Consider the following 20,898-nt stretch of genomic DNA (forward strand, 5'->3'; position numbering starts at 1 on the left):
AAATTTGCATTCAATGTTTTATCATTTAAAACTCTGCGAATTTTAAATAATACCAAAAGCTAGAGTTTGAGAATCATGGCGTGTCACGCCTAATTAGTGCAATACTCCCAGTTTGTTAGTTTTAGTTACTTGAAAAAAGAGCAGCAGTGGTACATGGTTTTTAATAAGCTTTCTAAATCTGTGTTGGATGAATAAATGCAAGTGTCAGTGTAGTGAACTCTTTTTTCTTCCTCTTAATACATGTAGATATTGAACAAATTTATGCAAAAAAATATAATGATTTCTGTTAAGAGCTTTCTGCCGTGGAATTGAAACATATTTTAATTATTTTTTTACCTTTTCTGCATGTGATTATTATGACAGTTATTAAGTAGTTGTTATTCTGTTTTGATTGCTTTTGCTGATGTTATTCACCAGCTTATTATAGGTGTATATGCAAGCTTGTATATAGGTATAGGCAAGCTTGCATGTAATAGTCAACTACAAAAATCTGTATCGTCCCTAGGTCACTGCTCAAGATAATATTGGAGCCATCAGAGGGAAAATGTGAACATAGTTCTTGCAAAATAATTCAGGGAGAGGCATTGTTTCTTTTTTTGTTTTAATTTCTTAATATACTGCTATAATTTCAAATTTTGAAGTACAGTTATTTCCATAGTATTAGGGGATTAATTCACTAGAATTTGTATTACATTTAATCAATCGTATTCTAACTCTTCCTTTGTAATTTTCATTGATAAGTTAAAGTTGCAAAATATAGGAAGAAATGCAAACAACTGCACATTCTTCAGCAAATAATATTTAAAAGTCTGAGTATGTAGGTAAAATTACAGTAACTTACATCTGGGCGAGGGAGGAGAGTATTAATATTGCTTTTGGTTTGTCTCTTTTGCAATACAGAATTATTTTTCTTTTTATTAATTTTTAGAGTCCAATGATGATGTTCCATAACATCAGCGATGTGGGATTTCTTCAGGTGAAGGTCATCAGGGCAGAAGCATTGATGGCAGCTGATGTCACAGGCAAGGATTCATTTAATTTCTGTGACACTGAATACCGTAGTAATATTTGGTGATTTTAGAACTGGGAAAAAAAATGCTAAAAACAAAAGTTCATCTACAGGTTATGTTCTGTTTGTGCACTTCCACCTTCTGCTCATTAACAAAAAAATCTAAACACAAACAAAACTTTCGTAAGTAAGGCAGCAAGTCATTCTAATGCTAGCAGAGCCCTAAGTAGATTATTTCTGATAAAGGTGAAATATAAATTTTTCTCCATCAGACATCCTATAAATATTACATAGAAGAAACTGCTTTTATTTTAGTAGATTACACCATACAAAATTATCAACTTTAAATTCCAAGGTACAAGGCAAATAAAAGGTTCCAGACTTAGATACTACTTTAAAATTGTTGCCAAAAGAACCACTTGGTATGTGTCAGATATTTAGCAAAGCTGCTGTCGGTTTCAGGCATTTCAGCTGAATGCAATTTGCTGTAGCTACTGCTTATCTTTATAAGATAAGGGAAATACGATGATTTTTTTCACATTTTCTATTTTATGTTATAAGTTGAATAATTAATTTGACACATTGCTTTGCAAAATAAAGAAAAAGTATTTCAGCCATACTGACCATATTTCTTCAGAAATGTCCATCTCCTCTAGGTAATTACCTTCCTACTGCCTGAGTTGAATGGAGCAAAATGAGCTACATCTGTGTCAGAAAATAGCCATCTCTGATTTAAAATAATAATGAAAATTTTAAAAATTGGGAAGAAAGTAAAAGGAAACTAGAATAAATGTTCTGTTGAAGGAGCAGATATAGAGCAACCTACTCAATTTTTAGTAGTTTTGTGATAATTAACATGACTAGCAGTATTTCAGACATGGTATTAGTGCAAGCATTTTATCAGTGCAAACATTTGATCATCCAGTTTGTGACACACAAAATAACAGATTCTATTTTTGGTGAGGTTGTAGAAATGCTTCTAAAGTCTGGTTTGACCTTATAATCCAATGTTTTCTGAACAGAGGGAGATTAAGTTACTCGGAGCAAACGGTATAATTTAGTCCCTGACCTGATTCAATCTTCAGCTTTTCCAAAACAGCATGTTATTTGTGCTCGTTGAACATTAGTTTTGGATATATATTTGATTCAATTAAAGATATATAGAGCTACCAAAAATTTTCAGACATTGTATTTAGGATGGCAGGCAGGAAGATGGGGAAGGACACTCACTATCTTCCCTTGTTAGTAAGAAAAAGCATTGATACACCAGATGTGTTTTGTAAGATGGCTGCACATTCCAGATGTGGCAGAAATCTTGTATATTCTGGACAAAAGTACTCTGGGAATTTTGAAAAGAGGATGAAGTGGTTTTATTATCTGCTAATGGAGTTTATAGCTATTTTTAGTAACTGGTAGTTATGTACAGGTCATTCATTTAAAATTAAACTTCAAATTGTAATAGTGAGAAATAAAGTAGGTGTTTGGTGATTGTCCATAAATCATGTTTGCAAAAATTGTGTAAAAACTTGACCCACCTTTATTCAACTAAGTGATTAGTGTGCTGTCATCGGTGGTGTTACTTGCACTACTAAGGATTGCTTCTATGAGTAAAAGCTAAGGACTAGTTTGCACATCTTTCTGTAATGAGTTTTCAGAATCTTTTGCCCCTGAGTCTGAAAAGCAGCTGGAACAACTGTGTAGTATCTGTTTTTGCTCTTGTTTCCTTCCTGCTAAACATACCCCATTTCACTTCCAGGAATCTTTTCATGTGAGATAGTAAATGAAAATTTATTAATTTGAGCTGAGTAGATTTTTAAAATCCTTAATATTCCATTCTTAAACATAAGCACAGAGGGAAAAAGATTTCTGTAATCTTTTAAGTAGCCATCAATCCTGCTACGATTGCAAGGATATTTTTCCCCTTTTCAAAATGTGAAATTTTTCCTTTGTCCCATGCATTGAGCAGCATTGTAATACTGTACTTAACTCTGTGTGAATAAAAAGCAGTTTAGACTCATGTTGAATGAAGGAGTAAAAAGCACAAATTACTTTTTAATGAAACCTCCAATTCTACTCCTTTCCTCAGAAAGCTCATAGCCTCCCTCAGTAGAATGCTAGTGGGTCACTTTAGCTAAGCCCTTAATAAACTGTTGATAGCCAAGGGCAGTTTTTTTCCTTCACATTCAGTAGCCTAATGTTGGACAGTGTGCTTCAAATCCTTAAGGTTAGTACAGATTTTTTTTTAAAAAAGAGAGTGATTAAGGGTGATGGTTCAGGTCTTAGCTTACAGCCCTCCTCACATGTACATGCAAAGAATAATGTGCCAGGATGAGCTGAAATTTCAGTTAAGTTGTAGGCAGGGGAGCAAGTAGACCTTACCAATTTTGAAATGCTGTGCTGCTGGAGCATCCCATAAGTGGATATTAAAAATACCCCAGAAAAGTACAGTCAGAGTTCTCACTCAACCCACTTGCCAGGAGATCTATGAGAGGAAGAACCACTGAGGGGTTGAGAGACCCCCACTGGTGCTTGAAAGCTTAACTTGGTTTTCACAAGAGCTGAAAAACTGGGTATCTTTCAGGACCAGGGCCTTTGGGAAAATGATTTGGTCTGTGAGGCTGTTTCCCGCAGAAAAATAGTGTAGTTCCATGATAAATACACAGTTCTAGGGATTCCACCAATGCAAATTTATATTCTATTGGAAATTGTGGCCACAGCAAATACACCTTTCTGGAAACGATGTATTATTTAGTATAAATTCTTTGAAAGTGTAATCTAATGAATGGGAAGATACAGAGAATGAAGTTTAATTTTTCCTTCTCTGTCTGAGAAGAACCTTCCAATTGAGTTTTCCATTGTGTTTTAGCTATTCAGTGCATGACTTTTTTTCTCCCTAAATCCTGAGTTAGAAAGAAGTATATTCCTGTTTCCCTAAGTCTTTGCTTGCTCATGAAATCTCTGGCAGACTTTCTCCAGGATTTGGCTGCTTATAGAGTCCTGGAAGGATAGGTGCTGTGCCTACAGTGACATCCTTTGATATGAGGAGATTTTCTGGTGGTTCAGTAAAACCTAAAGTATAATGGACTCATCATGACAGTTGGCTTCTGACATTCTATACATGGGTTTCACCTAACCCATGTAAATTGCAGGTAGTAAAACAATAAGCCCTTCACTGTGACATTGTTTAGGTTTAGGCAATAGTCAGATATATCTAATCCGTCTGCAGCGTAGTCAGGTATAGATGGTGGGTGGTTGTGGAAGGCTGCTGGCTTTGCAAGGCAGTGTCTGCATCTCTTTTACTGGGGCAGATACATTGCTCCTTGTGTCATGAAATAAAATTCAAAATCTCTGCCTCATCATTCATGAAAAGTAAGCAGATTGGAAAAGGTGTGCCACAGATTTGATCGATTTCAGCAAACGTGCTGTGCTTTTAAGGAGTAATATTTAGGAACTCAGATTCATTAGCAAGAGCAAAATTCAAGCTCCATAAGATGGCCTGACTAGAAAATAGCTTGTAGTATTTGGGCTTTAATTAAGATGTGTTCAATTCTAGCCCCCTGGCTCTTTCTCCCCCTGCCCCCACCCTTCTTGCTGTGTCACAGACCAGTGATCAGACGCTTTCAGATGGTCCAGCCCATGACTTTGACCTTCTGCGAGGTCTTGTGTTCCCTGGGGAACCGTTCAGCTCATGAGGTCTGATTTCACACTTCCAGGATGCCTTGGCTCTCATAACAATGACAGGGAGACAAAGCCCTTTAGAGTGGGCCGCATGGGGACTTGTTTAAATTGGAAACTAGAGAGGAGTCAAGGAACAAGGTTACAGGCTACAGAATAGTGCTTTTAATAAAGAGCTCACAGCTCTGGTTCAGCTCAAAGAGGGCTACCTCTGTACAATTAATTGAGACATTTATCTGGAGCATCTTAGGCCTCCACTTTCTCACAGAATTACGTGATAAATATCAGCTGAGAGGCAAATGAAATGTGCATGAAATGAATTTTTAACACTTTGATTACTGTGTCTTGAGTCTTCATTAGAAGTAAATTTATTTATATTTCTGTCCTCGTTATCAATCAATTGTGTTTTTTCTGAGTACTGTGATTTCATAACCTTATATGTCTGAGAGATTTTACTAAAGAGCTCAGTGTTCTTTAGGTTTGTTTTCAAAAGCTTTTCAGGCTTTTCCTCCACTAAAGAAGAGAAACTAAGCGTAGAAAATTAGTCAGATTTTTGTTTTCTTCCTTTTTTTTTTTCAGTTTTATGTCTGCATTCAGCCTCTCTTCTAAGAAAAGTCTATGTTAAAATTTTGCTAAGTGTAAATGTCTTTTCTAAAATCTGTCTTGCTAAACTGCTCTAACATCACTTGTGCAAAAATGGTCTTTGAAATGGTTCTTCAAATGCTAGGAAATGTCAGAGTGATGAACACAAACATTAAATTCACAAAGGTATGGAAGCCCATGCGTGTAAAATTGAAGGAATAAATTCAGAAGCCCTTTGGAAATACGGTTCCAAAAGTAATTTGCTCTGTCAATTAGTGCAAACAGATTTCAATATACACTTGAGCTATCTCCACAAAGTACAAAAATCTAGTAGGTGGGCAGAATTCTGTGGTAGATAAAACATTTCATCAAGTTCTGTCATATAGGTCACCTGAAGCCTTTGGTCCAATATCATGTACAGGAAAGGTACTGGCTTTTAAGTACCAGTTCTAGCTAGTAATAGAAAAAACAGGATTTAAAAATATATTTTTGAAAGATATTTTATTAAAATACATTTTTTGTTAACTGTAACATTTATAATTATACATACAATGAAACGATGGCTTGTGATTTTTTTTTTCCTAAAGTAGTCTGTGGAGATGAGTTTAACTTGATTATGGCATTACACTGAGTTGCCTTGTAAGATACCTCAAGCATTCATGGTATCAGTGTGTTGCAACGTTTGCATCATCACAGATAGAGTAGAATTATAATTCCCATTTTAAAGATGGAAAACTAAGAAAGGTTAACTGACTCAGCTAAGGCCAACAGAGCAAGTCCTTGTCAAAGGTGGCATTTCACTTGGGTTCTGTACTTAATCCATTAGATAAGGCAGCTTCTCATGCTATTGAGCCATTCCTCCTCCTGGCCAAAGGTCAGACTGACTGTTCTGCTGCAAGCAGCTGGCTGGCAGGGAGCTTGGAACAACATTAGTGACATTAGTGTCTGCATGAGTGGCACTGCCCCCCAGAGTCATGAACTGGCTGTCTTGTCTTCTGAAAAAATAAAGGCCTTTTTTGCTGTGGGGACTTAGATCCATAATGGATAGACATGGCCAGAGATAGGAGAGAATCATAATAGCCTATGTAATATTCAAAAAATATTTTGCCTTTTATAGCCATGTTAAAGTTGGTTGAACTTCATGAAGTTATGTTTTGAGAACTTTACTTTTGAATGTAGAAAATGCAGTTGAAATTCCTTATTATGTTTTTAAACTGTCCAAAGCATTTTTAGTTCAGTTTTGTAATGTAATGTCAATATAATATTTAGTTTAGAATAAGGCTAGTGATTTGATGAAAAAGGGTTCATGGGCTAGCTAATGCTGAAATTGACTTTTTATCAGTTTTTGTAACTCAATGGACTGTGAAATGGTAAAATTATGAAATTATTTGTTTCCCTGGAGTTATACTGAGGCAAGGTATGTTTTCCATAGCAATGGCAGAAGTATCTCTGAAGGCCTAATGGGTATCTAACCCAAAGCTATCTGCTGGCCCTTGTGAGTTAATATTTCAGAAATGCAATAAGTTTTTCAGAGGACAGCTAGATCTGCCATGTGTTCTCTTGCTGGCATATACTCTGAAGAGCAGTTATATCAATGGTGATTCCTAGGAAAGGCCCATGGCAGTCTTAATTAAGAGAGTAAGAACCTTTCTATAGTGGCTGTCCTTTATGATTTTTCATTTTCATTCCTACAGGCTGGAATTTCAGTGTTTGATGATAGAGAAGCATTTTTATTGTTGTACGCAAGTGTTTTCTAAACTAGAGGATCATCCTATTGTATAAAATATAGATGTTTCCATATTTCTCTTTACTAAAGTCTCCTATTTTACAATATTAAGTGGATAATGAGCAGATGATATGCAATTTTCTGGAGACAAATGCATGCATTTAATAGAGTTTTAAAATTAAAAAAATCATTCTTGAACTTGTACAAAATATGGCAAGCAAGTTGTTCAAATTTAAGATTTGACAGCTTTTTATCAAAGTCAGCTTTGTATACAAGTGGAGCTAGGAAGTGAGTGTGAAAGTGCAGTTATATCCAATTGAAGTTTCTGCTTGAAAGAAATACTATGTTCCAAAAATAATTTTTGCTTGAAAACAATTTGCCAAGAATCAAAATTTTATGTTGGATCATTTTCACCTTGGAGACTGTTGAAGGAAGGCCTATATAAACTGCCCAGAAATATGAGTTACATGATATTGCAGTTTGACAGTTTTAACACTCAGGTAAAGTTCATAACTAGACAAATAAAAGATCCTTGCATCTGAATTGGTCACATGTCTTTGCCATCTCTTGTGAATTTGAGATGACACCCAATGGTTTGTTCTAGCTGCCCCCTAGATTGGACAGTCCAGCTCACCTCCAGCCTGGAAGATGGGCTGCAGTGGTGTGTGTGGGACTGTCAGGATGCAGGGATTCACAAGTCACCTAATACGTTTGTGCTTGCTTGTGAGTACCAGAACATAGAGCCAGATGAAAGTCCTGTGGTGTTTTAACTGATGGAATGGGCCTTTCTCAGACTTTTCCACTAGAAAAAACACAGGCTGTGTGGTGCTATGGCTACTTGAGAAGAAAATCCAGGAAGCTGAAATTGTGTGGAGATTGAGGCTTTGTTGTTTTGATTTTCTAAATATTTTGAGAAGCATAATTTTGAAATATTTTAAGATTGCTTCTATCAATCACTATTTTGGCCTCTTTTCCATCGTGAAAAAGTGCATTTTATATTTTGTTGTTGGAGAAAAAATGTCTATGTGACCAGTCAAAACAGATAATGAATCTGAGCTGCCAACTGACTTTGTTTGTGAAGGACTTCCTGGGCTTTGGGGGACTTTGAATTTTGACAACAACAGCAAGCAACACATCTCTAGTTCCTCATTGCTGCCCTTTTTGGAGAGCTGATTTCAGGTTATGGTGTACAGTTCATCCGGGGACACATGGAAGTTCTGAGAAATAAGGTGACAAGCAAAAGACTAATTTAAATTATTGTGTGCATCATATGCAATGTGAGGGACAGAGTGCTGACTGAAGTAAAATCCTCTTCTTAGCTCTAAGTAAGGTAATCTGAGTTTATGCTCTGGTCTTGCACTGTCTAAAGACGTAGCATAGCACAAACAAGGATATCTGTCGAACTAGATGCAACACGTGTCCTAAAATTCAGAAGCTTCAAAGATAAAAATAAAGATAGAATTCAAAGCTTCAAAAGATAGGTAGCTCTTTAGGGTTTTTTGTACTAGTGGCATACATTACAAAATAGAGCTCCAAGAGTTCATTCTCAGATAGTCAACTTCTGTACTGGGTGAGGGAGATCTGTCAAAAGAGAAGTTGCTTTTCCTTCCAATTATGAATATTATGTAAATTAGCAGTTTATTTCTAAAATTTCAGGAGCCCTTCAGACTGTACAAGTAGAGACCAAAAAGCATGAGCTGTTACAGCAAAAGAATGGATAAATTATATCTGTTTAACTTTGTATTGAGGTTTTCTGCATATTTCATTTCAGTAAGTTGGAAGGTGTACTTTGTTTTTTCACTACCTACTTCTACTGTGAATTCCTGCAATCAGTGGTAAGGCATGATAACAGTTAGCCCCACTGTGGTCATGGGATACTCAAGATTTTCAGTGTTGGTGTTGGTGCTGCTGGGAGCATACTTTTAATGTGTGCCTTAGGCAGGTGGTGGCCGTCTTAATCTTGTACAGTGCTGACCACATGCTTAGGATTGTATTGAGAAGTTTGCTGGGGATGTCTGTCTGATCAATAGCTAAATGTCTCTAAAATCACTGGACTAGTAGCTGGAGGCCTACAAAGAGCACAGAGCAGCGATTGCTAGTTGGAAGATCCTCAGTAGATACAGAGGGTTTAGTAGAATTTCTTGATGCATGACAGGTTACATACAGTTGTATACAACAGTTGTGGTTTAGTTTGTAGTGGAAGGAGTTATGTTCATGATAATGTAATATGGAATGCCAGAGCATAGGCAGCACAAGATTTATCAGAGTTTTTTATGTGTACTTTTAGAAGGGCTAGAGGGAGAGCACACTCTTCAGACACTCTTCTGAATATGTGTGACTCTTTTCTAAAAAATAAGGAAAACCATTTCTGTATCTCATATTTGAAATAGCTAATTACATTAACTGACAGAAATTATCTGAGGCTGCCTTTGTTCGAGTGTGTTGTGCTCAAGGTACTGGTTTTGAATATAGTGTTGTTGAATCTTCTGGGTCCTCCTAGAGACCAAGGAGACCTAAGTACATTTTTTACTATTTTAGTGCTCTCTTAAGGCTTTCATTGGGAATGATCTCATTACTTTGAACACTCTTGAAATGCAGCAGATTGCCCAGGTTGTCAGTGAGAATTAAGATTGCAGTTACTCTTTCTAATAATGAAAACTTGAAAGATGACGGATAGATACCTAGTTTCACCAAGTCTTCATGCATTGTTCTTTCTGTCTTTCTGGATCACATTCACTAATTTGGGTTAGTATCTTAACAATGTTTGCACTTATCTTATGTTGAGCATGTTAGCAATGAGTGGTGCCTTTCAGAGGCCCAGCTTGGCTATGAGTGTTTCAGCATATGTAAGAAATAGGCAATGGTGAAGGTGCATGGGGAAACTTTGTAACCAAGTAATCATGATAAAACCAACACTCCTTAGCAGAGATGTTCAAAGCTGGGAAACTTCTCTTTGTCAGCCATGGTATTTGAGCCTACCCTTGAACCATGTTATGATATTGCCTCTATTCAAATGATAGGAGAAACGAGGTGTGAAATGTTGACTTTAAGTGTGGGATTTTTTTCATTTCTGAAAACTGGTTGTCTTTGGTTTGACTGAGGAGCTCTACAATTAATGCTACATATTATTGATTGACATCCATGTAAATCTGTAAGAAGAGTCTTTGAAAAAGTGCATGCCAAGAGGCACAGAAGAGAATTAAATGTCGTAAACACCCTCTCTTTGTTAATAGAAAATAGCATGTATATGCTTCAATGTAATTTACTGTGTCTGTATATGTTTAATATGTTCAACTCACATTGTACCACCATATGCAAATATGATTGATAATGCCTTAAAAAATGAGATACAGTAGTCCACCTGCTGTGCCAGTGCTGCCTTGTTATTTTAACTGTCTTCTATGTGTTTCTTTTTCAAATACTGAAAGCTAAAGAACTCGAATAATATAAATGGTTTAGATTTCCTATCACCTTCTAGATTGTGAAATAAAAGAACCTTTAGATGTGTGGTACATCCATTTCTGCTGACTAATAAATTGTATCATTTTTCAAGATAATGGGAAATATTCAGCAGTATATGATTTTCTAGAGGAGGTAAACATCAATTAACTATAATTCACAATGTGTTTAAAACAATTATTCTTTATCATTAATGTTAATAATATGCACATAATATGCATATTAACCCTTGGTGTAGTCAAAATCAATACTGCAGTTTGGGAGTTGTGGTCCCTGGACAGCTTTGTCTAAGTATTGATTTTATTGTCATTTGTATAAGGTGTGAAACAAATTATGTGCCTTCCCTAATATCATTACTGTAGCCCCACTAATGTAGCTACTGTAGCTACTCAGTTTATGGTTTCTAATAATGCATGAAAAAATAATACAGAATTAATTAAGTCATTGAGAAACACAATTGCCTAGTATGGTAGATTTAATTATGGAGGGCCAATGCCAACATTCAATATATTTTGAACAGTCTCCTGCCCAAAGAAAGTCTGAAGAGAAGAGCAAGTCATGCAGTACTATGCAACTCAAGTGTTCCTTTACATTAGACAAAGTTCCCCTGGGTCCAGGGAGCAGCAATTTGTTGTTCAGCTTTCTATTTACATGAAAATAATGTGTACTCTTGTACTGTGCCAAAGGCAAAGATCACTCCTTCCAGTTATTAGAGAAAATAAAAATATAAAAGCAGGATAGCATGTCTCTTTTTCGACAAATTTATAGCAGTTATCATTACTGACATAATTTGAAATACGAGTTAAATAATTTAGCCCAAAATGTGATTTCTTCTCTTTATTGCCTCTTTATTGAAAGAGGTCTTCCCACCATGCCCCTCATGTTTTCATTAGTGTTCTTCCCATCATAGCTGTTCCTTAGGTCTACCTCTCCACCCCTCCTTAACTTTCTACGTAATTTCAGGAATGCTGAAGATACTAAACCCACCTTTTGCTTTCTCCCATCCCACTTTGGAGTACTCCTTTTTCAGATAGCCAAAGCTGTTCTTAAGTATCAGATTCAGGTTTTTCTTCTTGTCCTTTTGTCCTAGTTTAGGCCAAGGATGTGTGAGGGTAGAGCCTGGAGTCGTATGGGCTTGTCTAGGCTGTTACTCTATGTACTCAAATTGTTGCTGGTTTGTAGGAGTCAGGGAGTCTCTCTTCCAAGATGAAGAGGTCATGGCTTCTGGTGGAGGAAAATGGGCAGTGCAGAGGTGCAGCAGCCATTTTCTCCCTTTCTGGGAGAGTGTGCAGCGAATGGAGTGGTGGATTGGTGCTGATTCCAGCTGGAGGATTTGTCCAACATTGTGGGTTCTTTTGTTTTCTTGGTCTTGGGGACAAAAAGTACAGGTGTGGAAAGCTGGAGTGCCATTATCTTTCATTGTCTTAGGCTTGTGGGAAAAAACATGGTGTAGGGAATGATGGGGTGGCACACCATGTGTGGAGACCGTGTGTCAGACTCCAGGAGCATTTTGCATATAATCACCCTCTCTTATACACTGTTACTGTTTGCTTTCTTATCTCATTGCCGTTTCCAGTTAGTTGTTACCTCAACCCATAATTTCTGCTTTTAGTCTCTCTCACATGCAAGAGGGGCTGGGGAAAAGGGGAGCAGCTTAACTTCTTGGTGAGCTTAAAATAAACCACAACGTCTTTCCAAAATAAAACCTTAAAAGGGTTAGTGTCAGTTTCATGTTCTACCCCTAAACTTGCAGTTCTGATCATTTTTCTTGCTCTTTCCTTAGTATCTAAGCACTGCTTGCCTGCAGTGTTTTCCTGTAAGCTGCCTGTTTAATATTTAAGGACACACACATACACACACACACACACACACACACACACACACACACACACACGCATGTGCACACACTTGCTTTGCGCATTGCTTTTCTTTAAAGGAAAAAATATACCTTCATATCCATTTCCATTATCATGCTTCAATTATCAACATAATACATTTTCCAAGCAGCAACTTCATACTTTCTGTTTTGGTGCTGTACTCAGTACTTTCATGCTGAGGGATCTCTTTGTAAGTATATCCAAAACTACTTTTTTGTGCTTTAATGTATAATGAAATATCAACCATGTTTGCATTTCTGCTGTGCTGAGACTACAGCCCATCATTCCAGCCCATACCATCTCATTCTTTAATTGTACTTGCCCACTTTGTCTTGTGTTAGGTTTTTATATGAGGCTGCCATCAAGATTCTTTGATTTTGGGGAGAGGGGAGAGGATTTGTACAGTATGAAACATAATACAGCATAATGGTCTTTGTTTAATTTTCATAGGTGCTGTGTTGTTACAAATAATACAGAATAACATATTTCCTTCATATCAAAATACTTTCATTATGTTATCTTTAACGTGAATGGGTGATTGGTACCATTGAAGTGAAGTTCTCTTAACTGTCTCACAAGGGTGCTTGGCAACTTCTAGGAACATGCTGTGTTTCATCAGAAGAGTCTGTATGGTGATTTTGTTGTCTCCTCCCCCCTCCTCCCTCCCCCCCTTTTTTTAAAGCAAAAGAATTGTTCTTTTAGCAAAGAATGTTAATAGATTATGGAGATGAGTAGTGTGTTATGAATATCCTGAATATAGTGGAGACCATCACAGTGAAGTTCAGAAAGTAAGGAACAACTCCCTAAACTTGTTTTATTTTAAGCTTGCTCATCATGTGTTTTCTTAGTTCATAAAATTAGTTCTAAATTTTCTCTTACAGGTAAAAGTGATCCATTTTGTGTAGTTGAATTGAACAATGACAGACTGCTGACACATACTGTCTACAGGAACCTCAATCCAGAATGGAACAAAATCTTCACATTGTAGGTGTTTGGATTTAGGTGGGGGGAGCAGATGGACAGTGGGTTTTGGGTAGTTTTTTGGGATGAGGGTGTTGGAGAGGGAAAGAACAAAACTACTTACTGGTAGCTCTAAAGGAGAATAGTGATGATATACTGATATTTCTTAACTAAACATTCAAATATGTTTTGAGGATTGAAAACATGAAAACAAATACAGAAGTGGTATAATTTTAAACATAAAAATGCCAGGACTGTTTCTTGGAAGGCATTTATGAGTAATGGTATGCACACTAGACTCCTGTTAGGTTCAGCAAGAGTTTCAAGGGTCAAATTCAGTGTGATGGATTTGCCCCTGAAGTTTTGAGTGGGGAAAAAAAAGATCCTGTGAATATGACCTTTATTAAAATATGGTTGTTAACTGTAGATAGGTACATACAGTTAGAAATTCCTCATGCATTTATATTTCTCTAATTATGATTAAATAATTTCTTCTTGTCTCCACTTACTAACTGCCCTTCTCACAATACCATCTAGTATCATACTAGTACAAGACAGCTGTTGTGAAAAATGCAGTCTAAAACAATTAATTGAGGAGTGGTGTGATTGGTTCCTCTATCCTTTTGTTATTTTGAAGACAGTTAAAGGCTTTGACAAAATAGAAAAAAGGTCTTCCACAGACAAAATCCGTGTTGTTTGCCTTGCTCAATTGCCTTTTTTTTCTCCCTTCTGTCTATCTGACTGTAATGTGACACCAGTGAGTAGAAAAAACTGATCACTGCTGCTGAAATCAGTAACAATCCTCTGCAAAAGCAGTAGAAGATTTAGTTTAATGTACACTTACTTCACTTTGTCCTACATTAAAATGCTATATTTTGCCCTTAAGGTCAAAACTCAGTCTGATTTTAATTTTTGTTTTCCCCTCTAGATTTATCATTTATGTATTTAGTATCGGTTTTGTGACCTGCAGTGAGGTCTCAGAAATTAACTCAGAGCAAAAGAAACAAATCTCACAATAGTTGTACTTTTCATCAGCTTATTATAGTAGTTCACATTTCTGTATCTGCAAAACCATGCTAAAATTTATTATTATATTTCTAGTTATTTACCAATAGAGCCAGTAACTAATCATCATCTGCTTCTTGACAATGTTCTGTGCACAAGGAATTGCCTAGATTTGTAGAGGACAAAAGACTAATCAGAAATCGAATAGAAAACCTCTAAAGGCTTTCAGTGCCTTTCTTCTATGTACATTTGCATTTATATTCAGATTTCTTAATTAATTTTGGGCTAGCAATCCCTCATCTGGAGGAGTATATTTTACTGAAGTTGAACTGCTTTGCTTGAATTTGTATTTCCTGGATCTGCCATTCAATCAAATATGAGTTCTCTCAAGTAATTTTTTTATTCAAATAAGGAATATGAATTTTTCACCCAAAAGTTTACATGTAGAGTGACATATCCTGTGCATGGCAGTGGAGTGTTTAATAGCTTGCAGTCTTTTTTCCTCAGTTGTACCTGAGAGATGCATCGTTCCATATTATTTGTTTTTTATTTGCTGTAATTTGTTGTATATTTGTAATTAAATGAGAAATTCAGAAACAAAGAATCTGTTCTTATTGCAAGAATAAGCTCTTGTAGATTGTAATTATTTCCATTTACAAACCTACAGGTTTCATTGTATTTGCAGTGAGAACTGCCACGAGGGTAGCGGTGTTTTAGAGTAGCTTTTAAAAGCTCTCTGTCCTTCTGCTGGTGGCTGTAAATCCCCCAGTGCTGCTTCTTGCAGGTCATGCAGTGCAAACCCCAGGCAGGAGATTTAAAGCAACATCCTTCAGAAAACTTGTGCTGGAAAAGCCTTTTGGAGAGAAAGAGTGATTAGAAAGCATTTTGGTCCCTAGAAAGAATTTTGGTCATAAAAAGCCTTGCGGAGAGAGAGAGAGAGAGAGTAGTCATTGCAGCCCTTAGAAATCATTTTGGTTATATGCAAAGATGTCCCATTCACTTAATCTCAGTTCTCCTCCATGGCTTGGAAAAATAGATGGGTATCTGTGTTAACCTTTTACAGTTTTGTCCTTGGTACTCACTGGTGTAAGTGACTTCTTTCTTCTGTGTGTACTTCTCTCTTTGTAGCAATATAAAGGACATCCACTCAGTGCTTGAAGTGACAGTTTACGACGAAGACCGCGATCGAAGCGCTGACTTTCTAGGCAAAGTTGCTATACCATTGCTGTCTGTAAGCTTCATTCACCTGACATACTGCTCTGAATTTTTCCTGCTGAAGGAGGGAAAGAGAAAAAAAAAAAAAAAAAATTTGCAGCTCTGAGTCTGTCATTTCTCAACCAAGGTCTGTAATAAGAACACTAAAATTTTAACATACTCTATTCACGGCCATGTTGAATCCCATGATAGTTAATTTTTCCTGACAGACTCGGTCCTGGTAATGAACAGGTACTTGTCAGACTTGCCACAGTTGTTTTGGGTTCTCTGTCAGTTTCAGCAGCTGGGGGTCAGGGGTCACCGGCGGGGTGTATTCAGCGGAGACCGCAAGACAGACGGCTGTCATGTCCTTTTCCTGCAGATTCAAAATGGTGAACAGAAAGCCTACGTCTTGAAAAACAAGCAGCTGACAGGGCCAACAAAGGGGGTCATCTATCTTGAAATAGATGTGATTTTTAATGCTGTAAGTCTTAACTTTGGGTTTTTTTGTACTGCTAAAGAGTTCAGTTTCATGAAAGCTTTTGTTCCTGATTTGTAGAGAATTTCTGTCATTCCTCATTTTCTCTAAGCCTTGATGTATACTACAGAATACTCTTCTGCCACTGCTTGGCACACCCACTCTTTTTGTTGCTGCTGCTGCTGGTATTGCTGCTAATGTACAGACCAGCAACTCTTGTCTCTGTGTATGCTTCTGTGTCCCGAGCTTGGCAGCCATGACTTTGAAACTTGGTAAATTTTGTGAATTGAAGCTTGTGTAACTAGTGAGGAGCAAGTAAACTTGAAATACTGACATGCATTTTAATGCATAGGTGAAAGCCAGCATACGAACCTTAATGCCCAAAGAACAGAAGTACATTGAAGAGGAAGACAGACTGTCTAAACAGGTAAAGAGTAAGGAAACACTAATCCCTTCTAAAATCCTTAATATCAAGTGTGAGCATTCAAATATCTGGTATCCTACTGCTGAGAGTAAAGAATAACATTTTCATTACCTGTTTACAAAAGAATATGATAGGTTGAAAAGTCAGAAATGGAATACACGGGTTTAATGTGTCTCCTCTATAAATTGCTGCCTAATTTCCATGAAATACATGAATAAGAACACAGTTGAAACCATCAGGTTTCACACATATCAGATTATTGCACAGGTGCATGTAAAATAAGTCTTGCATAAATTTTTGCTGTTAACTTTGACTTGAAAGTTCTCCATTTGTTGCAAGGTAAAGAGTCATCATTCTTTTAGCCAAATTTCAAGGAAGTTACTTGACTAAGGTTTGAATCAAAGGTGATAACAGACTGAAATTCTTTAGAATCCCAGGAATAGGAAATGTCTTGACTCTTTTTTCCTCTGAATATATTTGCTACACACAGTTTTAATGCTTCGGTAAAAAATTATTTAAATACGCATATTCTTCTGCACTCAAACTACTTTGGCCTCATTTTTTCTTATTCCACAAATGTTGTATCTTAAATTGAGAGAATTTGTTGGACTATGGGAACAAGATTTTTGTTGTTTTCAGTGAAAAGTCAAAGGTCTCAGAACTGCTTTCTTTGTTTCTGAAAGCCTGCATTCTTAAGCATGGTTTAGATTATCTGCCGGATGAATTTTATATCAGTTTATGATGTAGTTCATAAAACAAAACATTTCAAGAGGCAGAATATTTCTTTATTAGCAATTTTGAGTAATGCAGTTACTAAAGCTGAATTTTGCACTACTATTCCATCAAAAAAGCAATAAAGCCTTTTACTCAAGATTCATTCTTCTTCCTATTTTCATGAATGAAAATGGCATTGTGACTTTTGCAGATGGCAGGAGTGACCATTTTCTATGTGTCTCAGTACACATATCATTCACTGGTTTGTCCACTTTTTGTTGTGAGGTATGTTTCCATTTTAGAGGATTTAAGTACATTTTCTAGAATCAAAACCTAGAGTTCTTATGTCTTACATATATGTAACTTGAAAGTATGTAGATTACTTTGGTAAATATTAAAACAATGCTTTCAAAATAAATCAGAGAGACAAATTTGTTAAAATTGTTAAATGGTGCAGATATCTCAATTAAGTTAGAGCAGTAGTGTTGCATGGTTTCAGGTTAGTGTCCTGCAGCATCTTTTTATTAAAAATGGCCAACATTTGTTAAAGGCTTAATGAAACTGAAATCTAATTAATAAAATAATATGTGAAATTGTGCAAGTGGTGTTTGAATGCTGAACAGTTTTTGTACCATCTAGAATTAAATTCAACAAATACCAATTGATACAATTAGCAAATTCTCTTTCTTCCAAGTCTCAGATTTTACATTAACTTGCTCAGTTTATGAGGTAGAGAGCGTAATATTTTCTCAGCCTTTCATCGAAATTAAGAATGACAGTATTGTTAGCATGAGCCTCTCCTGAAACTTTTTGGGGTTTTGAAATATTTTCAATCTTTCATCTTTTTAACAGCTGCTGTTAAGGAACTTCATCCGGATGAAGCATTGTATCATGGCGCTCGTTACTGCTGTCTGCTATATTAGCAGTTGTTTTGACTGGGATTCTCCTCCAAGAAGTCTAGCTGCTTTTTTGGTATGATCTTCTTTATACTATTTTTAATCATCCCAGTGTGTTTGTGCTCTAGACTGAGAGAATACTGTGTAGATTGGTGGTTTCTTTTTAATTTATTTAGAAGTTTGCATTATGCTAATATCATCAGTCACATTTGTTCAGTTTTTAAAAAAAGTAATTAAGTTTAAAATGTCACGCAAACAAGATAGAGTGATTTTTAAAATTTATAATTGTATATTTATAGTAAAAAAGTAATTGATTTTATAAGTTGCAAGCAGGTGATGCAAATCAAAATAGAGTCAGTGAGCTATGGATAATATATTTTAAGGCAAGCAGGTGATGCAAATCAAAATAGAGTCAGTGAGCTATGGATAATATATTTTAAGCTTCTCACAAATGATGTTCATTAAAATTTGTTAGATCCCCCTGCATATTGAATAATGACTCTCAAAGTATTTTGATTACTAATTATTCAAAGGTGGTGTTCCTAGAAAAAAAATCCACCAAAATAAAACCAACCCAACTTTAAAAACATAAATGCAAACAAATTAGTACCTTTTAGGCAGCAAGCTCTGGTCATAGTTTTTAGTGAATGGTTTTAAGTGAGTTTGTTTTTAGCAATTTAAACAAAATTGCTGTTTCTTCAGGAATATTATCTTCATTATTATTAACCTTATTTTTCTATTAAATTTTAAGTATTCCAAGCACAATTGTAGATTGCATTGTGTTACCCAGATAAATACCTCTTTATTTTTAAAATCATAAGAGCTACAAACAAAACCATTATTTTTTCATTACAGAATAGAAATGTATGCATGGACATACTTTCTGGAATTTCAAAGTTTTTTTAATTAGCTGAGAGATACTGAGATTAATAGCCGCTCCACTATGATTATGAACAGGGAAGGGTTTCAGTATAACTTCAAATAATTATAGACATCATCTGGTGACAGTACTTTTTACTTGGGTGCCTGAAGGTCAGGTGCCTCAAATTTGAAGAAATCAAACCAGGCTTTGGTAGCTGGCTGTGCAATAAAATGGGGTGGTTGGGTCTGTCACTAAATTATGCTGTTTTGCAGAAAGTTTCTCCTAGCAGGGCTCTGTTTTTACTGTGTTGCTTGTCAAACCCTTGGTTGCCATGTTCATTGGGAGTACAGGAGATACAAGTGCTATTCAAAGAGCCGGGGGTTGTACTTTTGCCAGTGTCTGTAGTAATGGCACTGTGTGGAAAGACAAAATATGCTTGCTGCTGTTTGCTATAGAGACATGATCTATTATTTCAGTTAACAGTTATCAACACTTCACAGGAAAATGCAGGTTTCAACATAAAACTCAAATGTTTCATGTTGCTATTACTGCTTCAGTTAGTAAGTATTCATCACTCTAAGTCAGATTTTAATATGGGTATGGAACACTGTTGCCAGTGGAAGAAAGGAAAATGGAAAGACATCCTGTTCTTTGGCAAATTAATTTTTTTCTGCTGGCATACTTCTGTGGCTGTGGAAGTAGTGGTGTTGCTGTTAAAATGTAATTGTTTCTGGTCATAGAAAAAAAATCAGTGTCATAATAATAATAAGTAGAAGTAATAGTATGTAAAACAGAATTTAAGTAGGGAGGCCAATAATCAGTGTATGTTACTATTATAGTTACAGCGTATTGCAGTAGAAACATTTTCCTGGTTATATTTTTATAGATATGTTCATATTTTTCATACCTATTTATATAGGGAGACATATATTTTAAAAAATCTGATTTTTTTGGTTTTCTTGGAGTATTTTTTTTGCTTATGTAGGTGTTGCAGTAAATTTTTATGATTATATCAGTGCTGTGATTGTACAGATGTATTCCACTTTTGCATCCAAAATGCATCCTTGTGCTTTTTGACCTGATATTATCCTCTCCAAGGATCAAATCATTCCTCTGTCAGGCAAAAGAAGTCTTTGCTGGCCAAGTCAAATATATGTGAATTTTTATCATGATTATAAGCTTTGGGTTTAGATGGTTTCTAGACTTTCATAGGCTGTTGAAATCTCGAGAGTGATCCACTTGCTTGTGTTATGATGAATTATACTTGCACTGGGGTTACATTTGCATTTAATAGAGTGTATAAAATTAATGTATGTATATGTTTCATTTTCTCTTCACTATTATACAAATTATATCTCCTTGTGAAGTTGTCTTCTAGAGGCTAGAAAATCTCACATTGAAATGTCAATTCCAGAAAGGACATGAGATACAGGCTGTTCTGGGAGTATTCAGCTCTTTAGCCAGAAAAAGAAACAACATATGAGAAGTAAAGCTTTAAACTAACCACTTCTTCTATCCTATTGGATTTGAAAATATACTGTGATGGGTGCATCCTGATACAGAGTTACAGTTATTTCACCCAGGATTGGTGCAAGGATTGATTTTGTGTATCTCCCAATGCCCCATGTTCTTGGCATTACAGTCATGGATACTTTTTTACCGTGTGACTTTTCTTTCTAATGGGATATGGGGGACCATAGGTGAAGAAATTCTGGCAGAATAGCTCAGTTTCCAAAAATGTAACTTCTAAGATTGATTAGGAAAGGAGAACTTCTCTTGGAAACCTACAGAAAACTTTGATTAATATGTTAACTATAATAAGTTACATCATATGCCTTGTGCACTCTTCACTGCAGTTCTTTTTAAAGTCATTCTCCTTGGAAAGTCGCACTGTTAGTCACCAAGGCTTGAAAGGGCTTGCTGATTATTTACATTCCTGAGCTTATCTGTCTCAAACTTTTACATTATTTGGGACATTTTAGGTACAGAAATGTTGTACTGAAGATTTAGGATGATTCTTTCCAAAATCTGTTCAAA

General features: G+C 36.0%; 1 protein-coding gene across 5 annotated transcripts in view; it reads left to right on the forward strand.

Moving 5' to 3' along the window:
- The window catches only part of MCTP1 (multiple C2 and transmembrane domain containing 1), a 216,245-nt gene that overhangs the window by 101,811 nt on the left and 93,536 nt on the right, over positions 1–20,898 (forward strand). For all 5 annotated transcript variants that reach the window (XM_014268925.3, XM_014268926.3, XM_074532482.1 and 2 more), the window contains 6 exons: positions 929–1,022; positions 13,210–13,312; positions 15,422–15,524; positions 15,870–15,971; positions 16,318–16,392; positions 17,956–18,075. In XM_014268925.3, coding sequence (XP_014124400.1) covers positions 929–1,022; positions 13,210–13,312; positions 15,422–15,524; positions 15,870–15,971; positions 16,318–16,392; positions 17,956–18,075 — 597 coding nt within the window. The remainder of the gene's footprint in view (positions 1–928; positions 1,023–13,209; positions 13,313–15,421; positions 15,525–15,869; positions 15,972–16,317; positions 16,393–17,955; positions 18,076–20,898) is intronic.

This window comes from Zonotrichia albicollis, chromosome Z, assembly GCF_047830755.1.
Source record: "Zonotrichia albicollis isolate bZonAlb1 chromosome Z, bZonAlb1.hap1, whole genome shotgun sequence".
NCBI classification, from domain to species: Eukaryota; Metazoa; Chordata; class Aves; order Passeriformes; family Passerellidae; genus Zonotrichia; species Zonotrichia albicollis.